This window comes from Formica exsecta, unplaced genomic scaffold (genome assembly GCF_003651465.1).
Source record: "Formica exsecta isolate Colony F162 unplaced genomic scaffold, ASM365146v1 scaffold201, whole genome shotgun sequence".
In the NCBI taxonomy this organism is placed as follows: Eukaryota; Metazoa; Arthropoda; class Insecta; order Hymenoptera; family Formicidae; genus Formica; species Formica exsecta.
In genome coordinates this window covers 1,638,681-1,655,873 of record NW_021849308.1, presented here as the reverse complement: position 1 = coordinate 1,655,873, position 17,193 = coordinate 1,638,681, and the positions used below count along the sequence as shown (strand labels likewise).

Here is a 17,193-nt window from a genome sequence, read left to right as displayed (position 1 = left end):
ATCTGTTTATAGTTGTACTTCTCTCTAATGTCTAAATATACTTACAGAATTTATTTAGAAAATACAAAAGATATAAACATATATGTAGCGGAGTAAAATAACGAAAGAAAACTAGAATTGACATGTCATGGTAAAATTTCATATTTTGTAAGCAAATGCCATCTATTATCAGCAGAGAGAAGTTACTCTTGCTTGACAAATCTTACACATGCGCAGAGTAGCAAAATTAGCAGACGCATTTTACTCTGACAATCAGCCGCGTATATATAGGAAATCGTGGTATAACCAATAAAAGGAAGAAATTTTTTGTAAATGTAAACAAACTAATAAAATATTTAGAATATATCTAAATGTGTATGATTGAAAAGTTATTTTGTATACCAAAGAAATGCATCTTTATTTGAACATATAAAATCTAATTATTGGTTGTCTACCACAATTTCTTTGAGATATATATCTATTCAAATCTATGCTCACGAGTCTTAATCTGACAAGAAACGCATACTTATTAATCTTTATACCAATCTTGTTTATTATCAAATTTGTCATTAAAATAAGGTTTTTTATTGTAGAGGCCTGCTGGGACAAAAGATCACGTTATTCGGTCTACGCAGGGAAAATGCCACTTTTCATTTATTTTGTCAACGCTGTTAGGGTTTCAAAACACGTCCGTCCGCCACTGACAGTCGGGACAGATGACGTGGCCATGACAGACCGTCACGGACACTATGACAAGTGGCCGCGCGCAGACCAATCTCAATCATTCCGCGCCGCAAACACAATAGCTGTGAAAACGTCACGCGGCATGCGTTTCAAGTCTCTCTGATTATCGCAGAGGCATCGCGTTCGTTCGTTAGCATCGTGTGTGATCATTCGCTTGAATTTACGAAGGTAAGCATCGCGTTATTACTCGCTTGATTCATTGTCAATCCGAGCGATTCCGCATTCGATAAAATCTATTACAATTTCGCAATCGCGCGTAAATATAAATTGGACGTAATACAATACTGTAATACATGACACGTGATACGCACATACACGCGTGCGAGCATACAGCTCCTTTTTACGATATTCTATCTTCATGCTATCCGACAGGATATGGATCCAGGTATTCAATCGACAAGATTCGTTACGCGTTTCTCGTTTTACGTTTTGACAAGTTAGAGTGGCGTAGCGGATAGAACATCTCTCGAAGCTTTATTAGAAAATATAGTATTTGTCCTATACGTATATGACATCATGCACGAGTTATGTAAATGTGCAAGAATGTGTTTTTTATCGACATTATCGTTTACATTATCGCGCTTACAATTCACTTTGAATATCGTTTATTCTTTTAGAGCTTTGATGTTTTACAGCACGATATTATTATGACAATTAAGAAAATTTGTGATTAACATAAGAGTAAAAATAAAATTTGCATGTATATTATTTTGCTATTATTATTATATGCATGTTAAATATTCTGTCACCACAGTATAAAAGAATGCAATATTTTTATGATATTGAAATGACAAAATAAGAAATTGTCCTTATAACATATAAATAAAAATAATATTTTTTTATTTAAATACGTATAAATATGTTGTGCTATATAGTGTGTTTATGTTTTTGAGAGCATTTCATAAAACATATAAGGAAAGAAAATGGATATTATATATCTGTCTTATGATAGCTTATACTTAGATATATTATATTCTCCAAATTTTAAAATTTTTATCTCTGATATTTGCCTCATTGCCCTTATTTCATATATAAACTTGCTGATAGAATAAAAAATGTCATTTTAACAATTATTTATAATATGTAATGATAAAATCTCTGTTTAATAATTGAGACATTTTATTACTGTGTATATGATTTTATTAATTATTGTATAATTAAGTCATTGAATTTTAGAAAATGTGGGCAAGGAAACTCTTCTAAAAGTGACAAATTGGTTACGTGGAGTTTGGGAAATGAGACGGCGTGCCGATGGATCAGTTCAACAATGGATTGATTCAATACCGTTGCCTACAAAATCGGATATTACAAATGAATGCCAAGAACGTAACTCGAATAAACCGTTAACACCAACAGAGCCTCAAGACATTCCGTTTCCTAAAGGCTCAAAGCTTCCAAGCATGACTGTATCGGCGCCTATTAATGTTCCTAATTCATCAACAATGAATATACCAATACTTCCAAGGTAATTAAACATATTCAAAATTGTAATATTACAAAATTGTAATTTTACAAATCCGTTTAAATTGCAGTTCGCTTCCTCATCATAGACTGGCACGAGACGCGAGCTTTCAATCGGACAGCAGTCACTGTAGTAGTGTCGAAAGTTTACTAGAATTACGAAGAGCGGATCCGACAGCAATTTTGCTCGATCTTGGTTTCGGTGGTTGCTCAAACAGTTCGCGGGAAAACGATCCAATTTCTCGCATTCCTAAGAGGTTCCTTCAGCCGTCATCGTTACAAGGCATTGCTATAGACGAGTTTCTTAAACAACAACAAGAGACTAGTGAATCTTTTGATTCGGTATCTTTAGGATATAGAGGCCTAATGGGTAAGATTGATTTTTCAGTAATAATAGCCAGATTACAACAAAATACAACTTCCCTTTGTAGAAGTAATAAAAATAAAAATAATTCTAAATTCATCAATCTCAACTTATAGGTATCTTATAATTTATATATATATATGAAATACAACAACGTCTTTACAATGTTAATGATCGTTAAAATCATATTTTTGGGTAAAGATAAACCCGCAAAAATTTGCCATATAGCATAATAATTTTGTAGGAAGCAATAGCGCATTATGCGCGTCTACACGCGTCCGACAGCGCAGAAACTCGGGACCAAATAATTTTGTAAGTCTCGCGTGAAAATTTGTAGACAAAACTGTTTTGATGTATGTACAGTTTAATTGAACTTATTTAGAAAATTTGTTTTGTTTCTTTGTACTATTATGGTTTTATATTTATATTCAGTAAACATTACAGTTTCTTATTCTTATTCACATTGCTTTTGTGTTTATATTAGTATAAAGGCTATCAAATGCGCAATGTTATGCTATTTTAAGTAGAAGTTTATGATTTTATTTGGATTTTTTATATTGTGAAAACATTATGCTTTTAGAATTTCTAGATCTCAGTAATAATCATATATGCACAGTAATAGACTTTACCAAATTGTAGACAATGAAGCTATGTGTGATCTTTTAAATAAATCTGCATGCTAATATATGTAAAAATAAATATGATAATACGCACTAATGCACAATAAGAGCACATATTTAAATTGCAAGCTATTGGCGATAGAGTTTAATGAATGTCTTCTAATGTGTTGTCATTTATATTGTGTGTAAAGTGGTATTGAATTTTTCAATTTGTGTACAATAATTCGTTTTAAAAATATTCAGTTGTAATACATAAGCTACTAATAGAGTTTATCTATCTATTACCTGTATTATGTATTTTTCACAAATGCCATGTAGTATTATATGTATTTCATCATCTTAAGTTTATATATCTTATCATTTTTAGTTTGATGGCAATTATTGTTATTTATAATAAATATACAACAAGATATATCTTACTATTATCTTTTTACTTTTTTTATTTTTGAAAGGATCGCCATATGTAGCTCCATCAGAAATTGTGCAAAAAATTATGGAACGTTTGCGGGAACATGAAAACCATGAGGTGGACACAAATTCATATTATTATGAGCAGTACAGTCCCTTATATCAAAACTCAGGAAGACTTTCTGTGCTATCTCCTGACAACAGGCAATTTTTAGAACAGCCACGTTCCAAGAGTCCTGATATGCGTAACAAACGTATGATTATAGGTAAATGAAAATTTCGGTGCAAATAATTTTGTCCTCTAATATACAATATATGTTTGTATTATTACTCTTACTTTCTTTTGCAGGACAAAAATCATTTGCTTTTGGATGCGACGGAAATTTAATCGAAATACCTTCCAATGATACAAATCTTGCGTCCAATAATACAATAGATAGTGATAATAGTTTATTGGATGTTAGTAAATCCATAGAATTAAAGCAATCATCTTTAGAAGAAAGTACAATGCTCGAACATCGGTATTTTTCGAAGAATAACAAGAAATTATCGAAACATTTGTCATTTGATGATACTGTCGATTTTTCCGAAACTGACCAATTATTAAAAGACAATCAGGAGATGGCGAATAGCTTAAATTTTGCTCAAAGTGGCACAAATGTAGATAATAACGAGCAGGAAAATAATGTATTTGAAACAAATTCCAAAAAACATGGAAAACATGAATTTCTTGATGTTCGAAGGGCTAGCGAGGGGTCGTGCGATATTAAATCTTTAAGAAATAAAGTATTTATCGGGAAACGAAGATTTAGCGATGGCGCAATGCGCACTATTGAAAGCCAAAGTACGGAATGCACGTTAATGCAGAAGAGAAGAAGTTTCAAAAGACAGTCTAGAGTATGTGATACAAATGCAATCGATTATTGTGAATCTATTAGGTCTAACGTATCAAATGCGATATTTGAATGTAACATAGACAATGAAGAGGAAATATCTAGTGACATACCTAACAGTACACACCAAGTAAATATGCTGAAACCACTTGAACCAACTGAAGGTGAAAATCTAGAACTAAAAATAGATACAAAATCTTCATTTAGAGAATCTAATTGTATGTCTTCACTATCAAAGATTAGCGAAACTATGGATAAAATGAAAAGCTTTGAAACTACAGAAGAAAACTCAGCATCGGGTGATCATACTTGTATGGAAGATATTCAAGTTCGCTATTGTAAAGGTAAAGTTTGTATAGATTGTAAGTGTGATAAGAACTGTCCAGATTGTTGCTGTCATGTCGACAAACGGAAATATTGGAAGAAGATGAAGAAGATCATGCGAGAAAATAAAAAATTAGAGGATATGCTAGCAAAAAGTAGAAGAGAAGTGGCAGAAATTCGTGATATACTAAGTAGCGTTTTATCAGTCAGAATGGAACCGGGATTTTAAGTAGATTGTTAAAAAACTTGCTGTTTTTAACGAAAAAGAAAAATGACTAATTGTATAGTTATATGATCTTGTGATATAGTTGAATGTGTGTGTATCAGGGTAAAGAATTAATACGTCATAAAATTGAACTTTCTATTTAACCACACTTTGTGAATTAATCTATATATTCTTCTATTTTAGAAATCTCAAATATTTTCGAAGCTCGCGTTTTATAATAACAGATATTTCTATAATATATATACACATGAGAACAATCACTTTTTTAATATCTGTTTTTAGTTAAAATCAACAAAGAAGAAAAAAAATATGATATATTTCATTACTTCTGTGCTAAATATGCCATAAAAATGTTAGCACAAATTCATGTATATATATTTGTATCTCTATTTATAACTCATATATTTTTTTATACATTCCATTTAATGCAAATTATAAACAAAGATGAAAATGTTATTACATTCAGATTTTATTTAATATAATAGGCATTGTCATATGATCAAAAAACGTGCAACAGGTTTATTATTATATTTTGTTGAAAAAAAGAATAATATGTTGATATGACATTGGTACATTGTTGTGTAAATGGCATACTTTTTGAAAAAAGAAAACGTAAAAAAGAATGCTAAGTAATACACCCGTCAAAAAACGCATTCATAGACCACGCTTAATATACTCATTAAGTTTGAAGTATCGAGTTTAGCGTTTATCACTTTGTAATTATGTTTATTGATTAAATACTTGTATGTAACTCGTAATTAGAAAGATATAGTAATGCGTCAGTTTCGCCTCTCTTGTTCACGTTTGATAATGTCTCTGTATAGTTTATTTAGTATATTTTAATGAAGATAACTATATGTGAAAGTGTACGATATAGGTATGATTGGAGTAATAATGAAAGTTTGATACTTTCGCCACTTTTTTAATGATTACATTCACAATAAGTTTTAATTGCAACAAATGCTGGTCATTCTGTACTTTGCAAAAAGAATTTTAGATCTAGTCTTTTACAATTACTATCAACACACAGTGATAACATATCTAACTATTAATTATAAATTCTTTATCTCTCCTTCCCTTATACAATAAAGAAATATATCAAGATAAAGAATTTTTAAAAACAATTCACGATTGTTTGGATATAAGTTATTGAGAATTAATTTATGCTGCCATATTATAATTGATAGTACTTCTTGAATATTGATATGTTTACACAAACCGTACATCATAGTTATAGATAATGTACATTTTTTTAATTTTAATCTAACATGGATAACAATCAATAACTGGTATACTAGAAGAAATCTAACTTATACAGAAATAAGCGAATATATATATATTCAAAATGATTCAAAATAATTTAAAATATACTAACGATTAACATTTTAATGAAAAGCAAGTGCTCCAAGTATTGAATTACATTTATGTAATTTGAGAATAAAATCAAACAATGTGTTGTGTTTATTCTGTTACAATGGATCATTATACAAATTATTTGATATATCTAACAGAACTTATTATCTATAAAAATATATTTGGGCAGGAGCAGAAAAGATAGATATATTAAATTAATATATATGTATATTATGAAATGTATGTCTGTCCATTTTTTACTTAATGCTTAAAATTTTAATATTGATTGGAAATTTTACTCAATACTTTTTAGGTCATAATATAGTCACTTAATAAAGAAAACTGCATTTTATTTTGTTACAAGACACAATAAAAATATAATTAGCATAGAGATACAAGAGAGAGACTATTCAATCGAAATGATTCGGTACAAATCAAAAACTTTGAAACGCTATCAACTCTTATTTATGTAACAAACTTTATATAATGAACATCCACATTTTACATAATAAATAAGTAAAATTCTGTACCTATATTTTCTGATTTCTCTTGAATAATATATATCAAGTGTGATAAAGTCCAAATAAGATATGTACTATCTATACAAGATACATGAAAAGTAGAGTTATACAAACAAAATATAGGAGGATTGTAGAAATAAAGTACGATGTACAATTGTGGGAGCACTCAATAAATATTTACCACATAATACCACAATTTCATTTTTTTTTTTTTTTTTTTTTTTTTTTTTTTGTTAACCATGCTTCGTCTATCAGATTTATCAGTTAAACACGCTGTTTATAACACTTCATAGAAATAAATCGTCTATACTATAAAATATTCAAGATCCATTTAAAGTGTGTTCTTATGCAAATTTAATCGCAAAAATATGGCGATACAAATCGATATGTGAAATAACTCAATTTTATAGACATGAGATTGAATTATTTAAAGTAATAGAGACAAAATATGATTGATCAATAACACAAGTTTTTTTGTATAATTGATCTTTCATATAAAGTTCAGAAAAAGATATAAATGCAGCTTGCTTAATTACTGGAAGTGTTTCCTAGTTTTTGTTATATCTTATGATTAAGTGATACACGCAAGAACTGGCCCAGCATCGCCCGTAGCAGTTAAGGGAACCATAATAAATATTGCCTATAAAGCCCCTTATTTTTTATATCACATGAATATTAGCATTTTTTTCTAATCTTTGATTCAAAGAAAGATAGTATAATAATCGTATGTATATAATAACATATTTTGCTTTATATTTATTCAACTTGTCTCAATATTTACGGCATTTTTTTGTAATGCTGCTGAAATAATTTATATTTTTTTGCTATAACGAGGGACTTGAAAATGACGGTTCCGCTTGTCTCTGTCTAAGGGCGCGCTTGAAATGGCCACATATGTAGGTCACAAAGTCACTGCTGCATCTGTAAAATAGCTTAAATTATGAGTAGACTAATTGTGACATCATAAAAAAAAAATTAACATCAACATGCATCCATTACACTAGGTAACATTTAATTTCTGTCGAAGACATAAAACATTTGTAAATCATCAGGTGTTGCATTTACTAAACTCTGTAAATACAATGCATGCTTGCGAATAATTCTATTGGTAGTTGAAGCTCACACACATATTCTGTCAGAGGTATCAATTATAGCTAAAGTTACCCCCAATAATAAACTCAGAGCCATGGTCCATCCAATCTTATATTTTAAATATGAACCTGCTACAATACCATGTCATAAATTTCATCCATGTGTACATGTAAACTGTAAATATGTTTGGTGGCTAGTGTACATGTTGAGATGTGGATGTTTTGTTTTTTTTTTTGTTCCTTAACATATGTTTCCTTAGAATGTATATAAACAAATAAAGAGCAAACACTCGATCTAATTTAGTCTTCTTTTTCATCCCTGAAATTTACAAAAAAATATTTATTAATATTAGTTTTATTGACTATTGCAACATTATAGATCAATTTTGAATAAAATCACATACTTTACAACTTCTTGTTGTTGCGTTGGATCAAAATGAAGTTCAACAATTGTCTCTTGTCTACTTTGCACTTTAAATGACACCTGGACTGCTAAGTAATTGTCTTTATTACTAAGTTGCCATCCAGAATACTGAAATGAAATACAAAATCTCTATAAATTGTTTATATTTTTAAACATAATTTGTAAAAAGCCATTCCAATTTTTTACCTAATATCAATTTACACGATCAAGTTATGATTCAATTCAACAAATAATAAAAAAATGTTATTTTTAATTCTAAAGAATGATGTACATACTGTCGTTGTGCTTTTGTACAGTACTTTTCCATCTTCCTCAAAAGGTAAAAACTTTTGGAGTAGTGCCTTTCCATCTATCCTCCATAATGTAGGATAAGGGCTTGATTCTACATCAGATTTACCCTTACTAGATGTTTTATTTTTATTAGATACAAGGTCAGCTTTTGCAAGAACAAACGAACCAGACTGTAAAAAAAGAGAGAGAAACCTCAGTCACAGTAACATTTTAAAAGAGTTTACAATTGATTTGATTATGTTCTAATAACTTACTGTGTAATCTTTTGGAGTTTCTCCTGATTCATTGAAACTGTTGTCGTCAGAATCCTCATCGTCCTCGTCCTCCTTATCATCATCCTCTTTCTTAGAACGCCTTTTCTTTTTTGGTTTTTTCCCTGTATCAGAATCAGATTCTTCATCTTCATCCTCGTCTTCTTCTTCATCCTCATCTTCTTCTTCTTCATCTTCCTCTTCAGAATGCTGCCGCTTTTTTGCTGTTTCCCTCTGTGGCCTTATTTTAGTACCACTCTACGAAAAATTACAAATATTAGATTAAAATATAATATATTTGTGAATTATATATGTGATATATATTTATCATCAATAATTTTAGTTTATTAAAAAATTGACCTCCTCTATAAATATATTTAATAGTCAATAAAAATATTTAAAAAATAACATTCTTATGACATAATTTTTTTTTAGGATGCATATTGGAATTTTGAGTGCATTAATATAAAATTCCATATATATGTATATTCCATATATATGTTCATCAAAAAGGCGCGTATTGAAATATTCGGCGTGTGACGTCGGTTTGCCTCCAGCGATTTGAAACATGCCGCCGATCGTGGCGCCACTTATCGTTAGCGGTCGACCGGCCGGCAAGGATGGCCGTCGCGATGCGGACAGAGCGAGAGTACGAGCCGGAAGGAGAAACGGTCGTAGCTCGAAAGATACGCTCTAACAGCGCGATGTCGTCGCCGTGCGGGAAACTGTTCGGCGCAGGCAATCTGATTCGATGCGAGGAAACGCCGGAAACGAGGAGGCGCGCGCGAGGAACAACTTACCTCGAGCGCGTCTCACGGCGATGGCGGTATGAAAGAAGGGGGGGAAAGGGGGGAGTCGCCGCCCGCTTCGCTTACGATATACTAATCGCAGGACGCGAATGTCTCGCACTCCCTATGGCATGATGACTGTACAAATGAAACGCGAATTAATTAATATATTTAAAGGATCTGGATGGTGTAATCGCGATAAAATTTTTTTTCCGCACCGCGTTCGATTCACTCGACAGAGATATGTGTCCGCCGGAATGTCGGCGACGTGCGAGTCGGCCGCGATCCTGACAGACGCTTTATCGCACGCGAAAGAATCATAAATCTTTTATAATCGTCGTTCGAATGGAATCGTAATGGAAATTCGACACGGGATCAAGAAACGATGCGTGTTTCGCGCGCGGCGTGGATCTTACCTCCGCTCCGGGCTCGGGGGCCCATTCCTCTTCGGAGGCACCCTCGACCTCCGGATCGTCCGGATCGTCCACCTCGTAATCGTCCTCGTCCGAGACGTCCTTGATCTTCTTCATGTTGCCTTTGCGCGAAATGTTTGTCGATATTGCGATATACTGGCCGTAGAAGCACGCCGCACACACTTGCGAGAATTTGCGAGAGAACGACGTGCACGAGATCGCAAACAATATGGCGGTCGGTAAGGGAGGAGGGGAGGAACGCTCTTTATTATCGCGAACTCGCGGACGGCGTGGCGCCGCGGCTGCGGAAACGGTCTCCCGATGGCGCCACCGTCGCGCACAGCCGCGTTCTCGTCCTATCAAAGCGCGGGAAGACGGAACGAAGCTGCTATGAAGGAAGCAACTTCACGATTTCTCCATTTCTACGCGATTACATTTCAAGAAACTTACGTCTCGCAATATATGAATATTTTAATAGTATTGAAATGTTAAAATCAAGCAGAGAAGAATGCTCTCTCACAGCAATAATCACGTAAGTTCGTGGCAATAATATCTTAACATTCGGATGCTTTTCTTGAAGACCGGCGTTTCTAAGATGTCGCGGTATATCAATTCAGATATTTGAATGTAAGTTAATATCGACATGTGTATGGGAATTAAATTGTAACGAGTTAATTAGGCATAAGATTCTTTGTCTAAAATATACATAAAATTTTGATATATACAGGTTTTCGAGTATATTTGGCGAAACGAAAAATTATATAGATGCTACTCTTTGTAGAATTTTTTAAAGAATTATTACGATAAATTAATTTACGTGCAGAAAATTTTTAATAAGACATCGGATATTATTAATAAAACGTGATTTATTGCATTCATATGCTTGTTATCCAAAGATTATATTTATAAATAATAACATAAATAAGTACAAAATATATACGTAATAATTAACGTTGTCAAATCGCGGGTTGTGTCAAAGGATTGATACAAAAGCAATATCCTCTCAACGCGAATACTTTGTTAATAATTTTTTTGATTTGTACCGTTTTCCAGGTCGGGTCGATATGGGGGTTGACGCGTGCGCCGATGCTCGATGCATCGAGACGCTGTTCCCTCAGTACTTTTGATAGTGGCGATATCAGCAAAAACCCTGGTACGAGGGTAAGGAACGAACGGACGACGTGATTGTGTGGAAAAATGTTCGAGCTTTATGGTGTCGGTAAGGATGGCATGGTTTATCGGTCTCCACCACCAAGAAGAAAAGAAGTCGACATCCTGGAAGTAGGTAGAACACGACGAACGTTATTAAAAATCCCTCGTTAATTTTATTGGTCTCAAATTTACGGGATACAAACACACACATGTACTCACGCACGTATATCATCTTTATAATTTTATTGTTTTTAGAGCGTAATTTTTTTCTAAAAAAAAGAAAAAACATGAATTCTCCTATAATATTTCAAGAAAAAATATTACTTACTTTATTTATTGTGAAAAGAATTTAAGAGTAATAAATAATTAAAGATGTTTTATAAAGAAATATGTTTTTATCAAGATATATTTATCAAGAGTCTGTCGAATAATTTTTAAATTTTATAATATTATTAAATTTTTAAAGCTTTCAGTCTAAGAATAAAGAAAGTGTTTATAATTACATAAGAGATGAGTTTAAAAAAAAAAGATTAATATGAAAGAGAAAAAAAAGATTATATATGATATTTATAAGAATTGAAAATACTTCACAGAAACATGATATTTCAGTATAAAATTAGTCGAGAGAATAATGTGTGAGGATAATTCACATAAAGTTCACAAAGTAGTGATTCCGCGTCAATATTATTTTTATAATTGTCTGTAAAAAATCAGAGATGTTCTATGCAAAGTAGTTTTTCTATATACATTTCTTTTTTTCAAGGCAAACGCGTTTTACCTTGGTATGTATATCTTTCATAACTTACGGATTATTAATGGCGTAATATGCGACATTCGTGCGACGCGGATAAATAGTTGTGCAACATTTGCAATCTTAGAATTTACAGACACGACGTTGAAACTACTTTGTAGCTTTGTAAATCAACGTTCTTTTGCAGACTTGCTTGCAACTCTCCTCACCAGAACTTATGAGAAAATTGCCCAACGGCGATGCACTTCACCATATCAAGGATACGGGTGTTTCAACTTCCTTCAACAAAGCTAAAGAACCGCTAAGAGAGAGCAGTGAGTAAATAAAAAAACTGTGTTGTACAAAGTAAAATCAAAATATCCAAAAAATTTTATTCACGCTATAAAGTTTTAATTTTATCTTTTCTCCTAAATTACCAATTTATTTTAATTGTAGAATGTAGAGAAAAAAACCTATATATCTTATATAATATCATATATATAATATATCTTTTTTATATCGGAATCTAACAAACATATATCTCAAATAATTAACTATTTTTTTTTTTAAATGCGTAAAAGCGATGATTTAAATATTATCTAAACCAAATTCTAGAGTTAGATATTTAAATATAGGTTTTATATTTACGTAACACATGGCGCGTATGTGTGTGTTAGCGATTACAATTACTGATATTAACATAAGTAACGTTTAAAATTGCATAAAAAGTGTCTAATTAAATTAATATAGATTTAATTCCAGCTGTATCGATCGCCGATGTGCTTTCTCGCGATTATTCTATGATCTCACGACGTTTCCGATAGTCAAATCCGTGACAATTTCTTTATTTTCTCCAATTTCGCACGTCAACGAGTTTGCTTACATAAAATCCCCACGAGCGAAGAAGAGAAGTCATCGAATGATGAGAAATGACGAGTGTGGCGAGACGTGACGAGCAATTTGGTATGATTTCTATTTACGGCTCGGCGATCTTCTCGATTACATTGCGTACTCGATGTCGATTGCAGAGACGGCAGATCAAAGTTTCGGTTACGGCGATTTCACGTACGGATAGATATAATCTACGCTTGGCTGATCTTCCCGGTTGAAGATGATCCCTTTGATTGTCCCATTGATGTTCTCTAGAACAGATTGATCGCTTATTGATTTCATGCAGTTATCGATAAGCATTCATATGTGTAGGGATTACAGATGCTAATAGATTTAAGAATAATACAACACCATAAAAATATAAAAGTTCCAAAAATTACAAATTAGAATATTTTTTTTTGATATTTTTTATATTTTGTATCTGGAAGTGTTTTAAACATATATTTTATAATTAATATTTTTACATATATTTATATCAAAAAGAGATGTAGGAATTATAACAAATATCTATTAAATTTTATCGAAAAAATAGATTTCACACTGTTTCTAATACCTGACAATATTGTAGGACGAAGTGTTGTAAGAAGATGGGTGGTAATGACTGGATTCTTCTTCCTCGGATGTGCCTTAGTGGCTGGAGTAGGTCTGCCTCTCGCCTTGGAACTTCGAAGCTCTCACTTGTTGGAAGCCAGACTGCAGGTAGTCCGAAGAATGCTGTCAGAGATTCCTCTGATTGATGGGTAACAGTTGTCTTATATCTTGTATATAAATTAGTGGCAAAGAATAGATTTTCTCTATACATTCTGTGTGTATGGATATATAAAGTAGATCTGTAAAAGTTCTATGAATTTTTTAAAAACTCTGGAACAGCTTCTTTTTGATTTGTTTTTAGTATTAAAATTTAGAATTAGTATTAAAATTCGCGTAATAAAATAATAATATAGATCTCTACATCTATTATTTCGAATCTGGCAGGCATAACGACTTTGCCTGGAATCTACGAAAGCACAGCGGCAGTACGAAGCTAGGTAACTTCCCCTTCGACGAAGATTTGTCGCGCAATGCCAGCTGGGGTCCGCAGTGGCAAACAGATCTGATCCGTCTAGAACAGGGGATCGTTGGCGCGCAATTCTGGTCGGCCTATGTGCCATGCGAGGCGCAATTCCTTGATGCCGTGCAACTCACCCTCGAGCAGATCGACATCGTGCGCAGACTCACGTCGCGCTACCCCAAGCGAATCAAGCTGGTGACAACGAGCGGCGAGCTGGAGAAGGCGCATCGAGACGGAGTGATCGCCAGCCTAGTAGGGATAGAGGGTGGTCACAGTATCGGCACTTCCATGGCGGTGCTGAGGAGCTTCCATCGGCTGGGCGCGCGCTATATGACCCTGACCCACAAGTGCAACACGCCATGGTAAGTTTGGCCGCGAACGTAAAAACAACGAGAAGGAATGAACCTTGGTAGAACAAATTGGCATCTTCTACTAGCTAATATATGCTTCTCCATCACAGAGTTTTATCGCGGTCTTTCGACTTATTTGATACATCCTTGAGAGTTTATATAAGTATGTCTTATTTAGCTATTAAACCGGTACAAGGTAAGTAAAAAAATGATACGGACTAAAATAGAAAGAAAATGCATAACGTAGCTTGAATGCGTTATCTATTTAAGCCGTTCGTGTAGATTGAATATGTTTAAGATTCTAATGATATCACTAATTATCTAATTTGTCGTTCTTTTGATATATTTAACCCTTTAAATATTTATTTTAAGAATTATATCGCATTATATACCGTGGTTTATCCGTAAAAATATAACATAAATATCTCTCGATTAAGAATTTCTCAAATGATATTTTTCATTACTCGAGTAATATATTATGTAACTTTTGACAAAAAAAAGTCCTATGTTTTTCTATTCAACGAGAGCTCTAATTTGATGTTTATTTTGTAAAAAAAATATAAGTAATCTTATTTCTATATAGGAACTTTCTCTCTCATTACAGATATCTTTTTCGAGCTCAAAAATCTTAGTTGCATCTATATTTTTTATGAATTTTTAATTTGGCAATCGAATGTCAGAGAATCGATTTCGATTTCCAGGGCAGACTCATGTTCCGTTGACGATCCGAACTCGGACGCACCCTCTGATTTCCACAGCGACGGCCTCTCGGCGTTCGGTAAAGCGGTTGTTCGGGAACTGAATCGGCTCGGTATGCTCGTGGATCTTTCGCACGTCTCGGTGAGAACGATGAGGGACGCTCTCGCGGTGACAAAGGCGCCGGTCATATTCTCGCATAGTGCCGCTAAAGCACTCTGCAATTCCTCTAGCAACGTCCCGGACGATGTACTACGGAATTTGGTAAGGAAGAAAAACAAGAATCTGGAAAAATACCGACGTTCATCGTTGAACGTGCTAGATCTATGTAAATACCACGGAGGAAAGATACAAAATTAAATCGGTCCATTTAACTCTAAACGACCCTTGACCGAGAGTTGATTTTTCTGATTCATTTTGAGTTTGTCTAGAAAAATCAATTTTCTTTCTAGCTATATATGATTATCCGCTTAAAAATTAATTTTTAATTATTTTGCAGGAACAAAAGATTATATTTAACGTGAGAGAATTATGCAACGCGCGACATGACATACTTAATATTTGTTTGAATAATAATCACGCGGCTTTCATCTCTATTACTGTTCTAGTCTCTCAATGGTGGTCTGGTTATGGTCAGTTTCGACAGCGCGCATTTGAGCTGCGGCGATAAAGCTTCTATGTATGATATCATAGGTGTGTAAGTAGAGCGCGGAGTGAGAAACATCAAAAAGATAAAAATATTAAAATCGTAGTTAAACATCAAAAACTTAAAGAGATAAGAGACCGAGACACAACGACGCGCTTGCGTGTTTTTTTTTACAGCTCACATCAATCATATAAGACGAACAGCTGGCGTGAATCATGTGGGTCTTGGTGCTGGTTACGATGGGATATTGAGGTAGTTAAAGACGCACCAATATTATTGTATCTTTATCATTCATGTAATGTAATTCGATGAGAGATAGTTATTTTCAAAGAAATTACGTAAGATCATCTCTTTAATAGTTTTCCGAGTAATAATTATGATAATATTTGTTTAAAAATATTGTTTTGGTCTATTTTTTGTTACGATTAATTAATTGAAGTATTTAAACTCTGAGTAAATTTGAAATCTCAAAATATTTTTCCCGTAATTATAGCTAATGATTATGTAATTTAGTTTTGATTATATTTTGTTAAAAAGATAAGCATAGGGAAAATATTATATTTTTTCTATTCCTTCGCTATAGAAATAACTTCACAATTATTTAATTCTTTATCTGTGCCATCTGCGTTTATTAAACTCACATTTATTTCATATTTATCTATACAATCAGAAAATAATAATTTTGATATTCTTTGACGTTACATATAGAAATCTATATTTCATGAATAGATCAAAAATATTATGAAGAATTATATCTTTTATTGCATTATATGTATGACATACTTGCAACGATGAAAGTACAGACTTCAAATGGATCTAAATGGTGAAGGTGATTAAAGCAAATATTCGCACTTATTCAGACCACCGACGGAATTGCCGGACGTTTCCGGTTATCCCTTGCTGCTGGCCGAGCTGACTAGAGATCGTAGATGGTCCGCGACCGATATAAAGAAACTTGTGGGTGGAAATTTGTTACGCGTCCTCAAGGAAGTGGAGAATCATGCAGCGACTCTCTCGCATCAGTTTCCGGCAGAGGAGTGGATTCCTCAGGAACTCATCGATGAGAGCGCGTATTGCAAATATCACGACGCGTAAAAGATGTCTTTCGCTCGCGTCTACGACTATTTTCGACGTACGACTGGCTGTCATTTCAATTCTACGAATCATTCCCTCGCTAAAAAAAGTACGCACTTTGAACTGTATCGTCTTTGTACCTGGAGCGCTCTCTTCAACTGTTTTACATTTTTAATAAAATACCTAGCGATAGATCTCCGTATTCTAATAAAATTCCTCGTTTTTTCCAGCCTACATGCAGCCAAATTATATAATTCTAACAAGAAAAAAAAATAATTTCGTTCTTTACCTGTGGAATCCTTCTACATTGAATATATTAGAATTTTGCCGTTTCTCTTCCTCTTAAGAAGTTCTTTTCTCTGAAAAAAAATTTCATACAAAGTATTGATAGAGATATATTGTATTTATAACTTATAAAAGAATATATTTATACAAGTCAAGTATTTTTAACT

General features: G+C 33.0%; 3 protein-coding genes across 5 annotated transcripts; 2 read left to right on the top strand and 1 right to left on the bottom strand.

Annotated features, from left to right (window-relative positions):
- Positions 1-688: 688 nt before the first annotated feature.
- LOC115234682 lies at positions 689-7,049 on the top strand. Of its 2 annotated transcripts, XM_029805910.1 has the most exons (6): positions 700-891; positions 1,096-1,108; positions 1,900-2,188; positions 2,256-2,554; positions 3,621-3,842; positions 3,926-7,049. In XM_029805910.1, exons 2-6 carry the CDS (start codon positions 1,099-1,101, stop codon positions 5,020-5,022), a joined length of 1,917 nt encoding a protein of 638 aa, XP_029661770.1. In that variant the 5' UTR covers positions 700-891; positions 1,096-1,098; the 3' UTR covers positions 5,023-7,049. The 2 variants fall into 2 exon arrangements, with proteins under 2 accessions (XP_029661771.1, XP_029661770.1); XM_029805911.1 differs by lacking the exon at positions 1,096-1,108 and having other exon boundaries at positions 689-891.
- An 835-nt stretch (positions 7,050-7,884) lies between these two features.
- Positions 7,885-10,457, bottom strand: LOC115234685 (nucleolin-like). Its single transcript, XM_029805915.1, has 5 exons — positions 10,155-10,457; positions 8,954-9,208; positions 8,684-8,869; positions 8,389-8,516; positions 7,885-8,303 (listed from the first exon to the last, which is right to left on the bottom strand). The coding sequence occupies exons 1-5, from the start codon at positions 10,266-10,268 to the stop codon at positions 8,285-8,287; spliced, it is 702 nt and encodes a 233-aa protein (XP_029661775.1). The 5' UTR covers positions 10,269-10,457; the 3' UTR covers positions 7,885-8,284.
- A 190-nt stretch (positions 10,458-10,647) lies between these two features.
- Positions 10,648-16,929, top strand: LOC115234683 (dipeptidase 1-like). Of its 2 annotated transcripts, XM_029805912.1 has the most exons (9): positions 10,648-10,683; positions 11,205-11,432; positions 12,242-12,368; positions 13,493-13,664; positions 13,900-14,337; positions 15,027-15,285; positions 15,630-15,714; positions 15,844-15,919; positions 16,528-16,929. In XM_029805912.1, the coding sequence occupies exons 2-9, from the start codon at positions 11,349-11,351 to the stop codon at positions 16,760-16,762; spliced, it is 1,476 nt and encodes a 491-aa protein (XP_029661772.1). In that variant the 5' UTR covers positions 10,648-10,683; positions 11,205-11,348; the 3' UTR covers positions 16,763-16,929. The 2 variants fall into 2 exon arrangements, with proteins under 2 accessions (XP_029661772.1, XP_029661773.1); XM_029805913.1 differs by lacking the exon at positions 10,648-10,683 and having other exon boundaries at positions 11,171-11,432.
- The last annotated feature ends 264 nt before the right edge of the window (positions 16,930-17,193 follow it).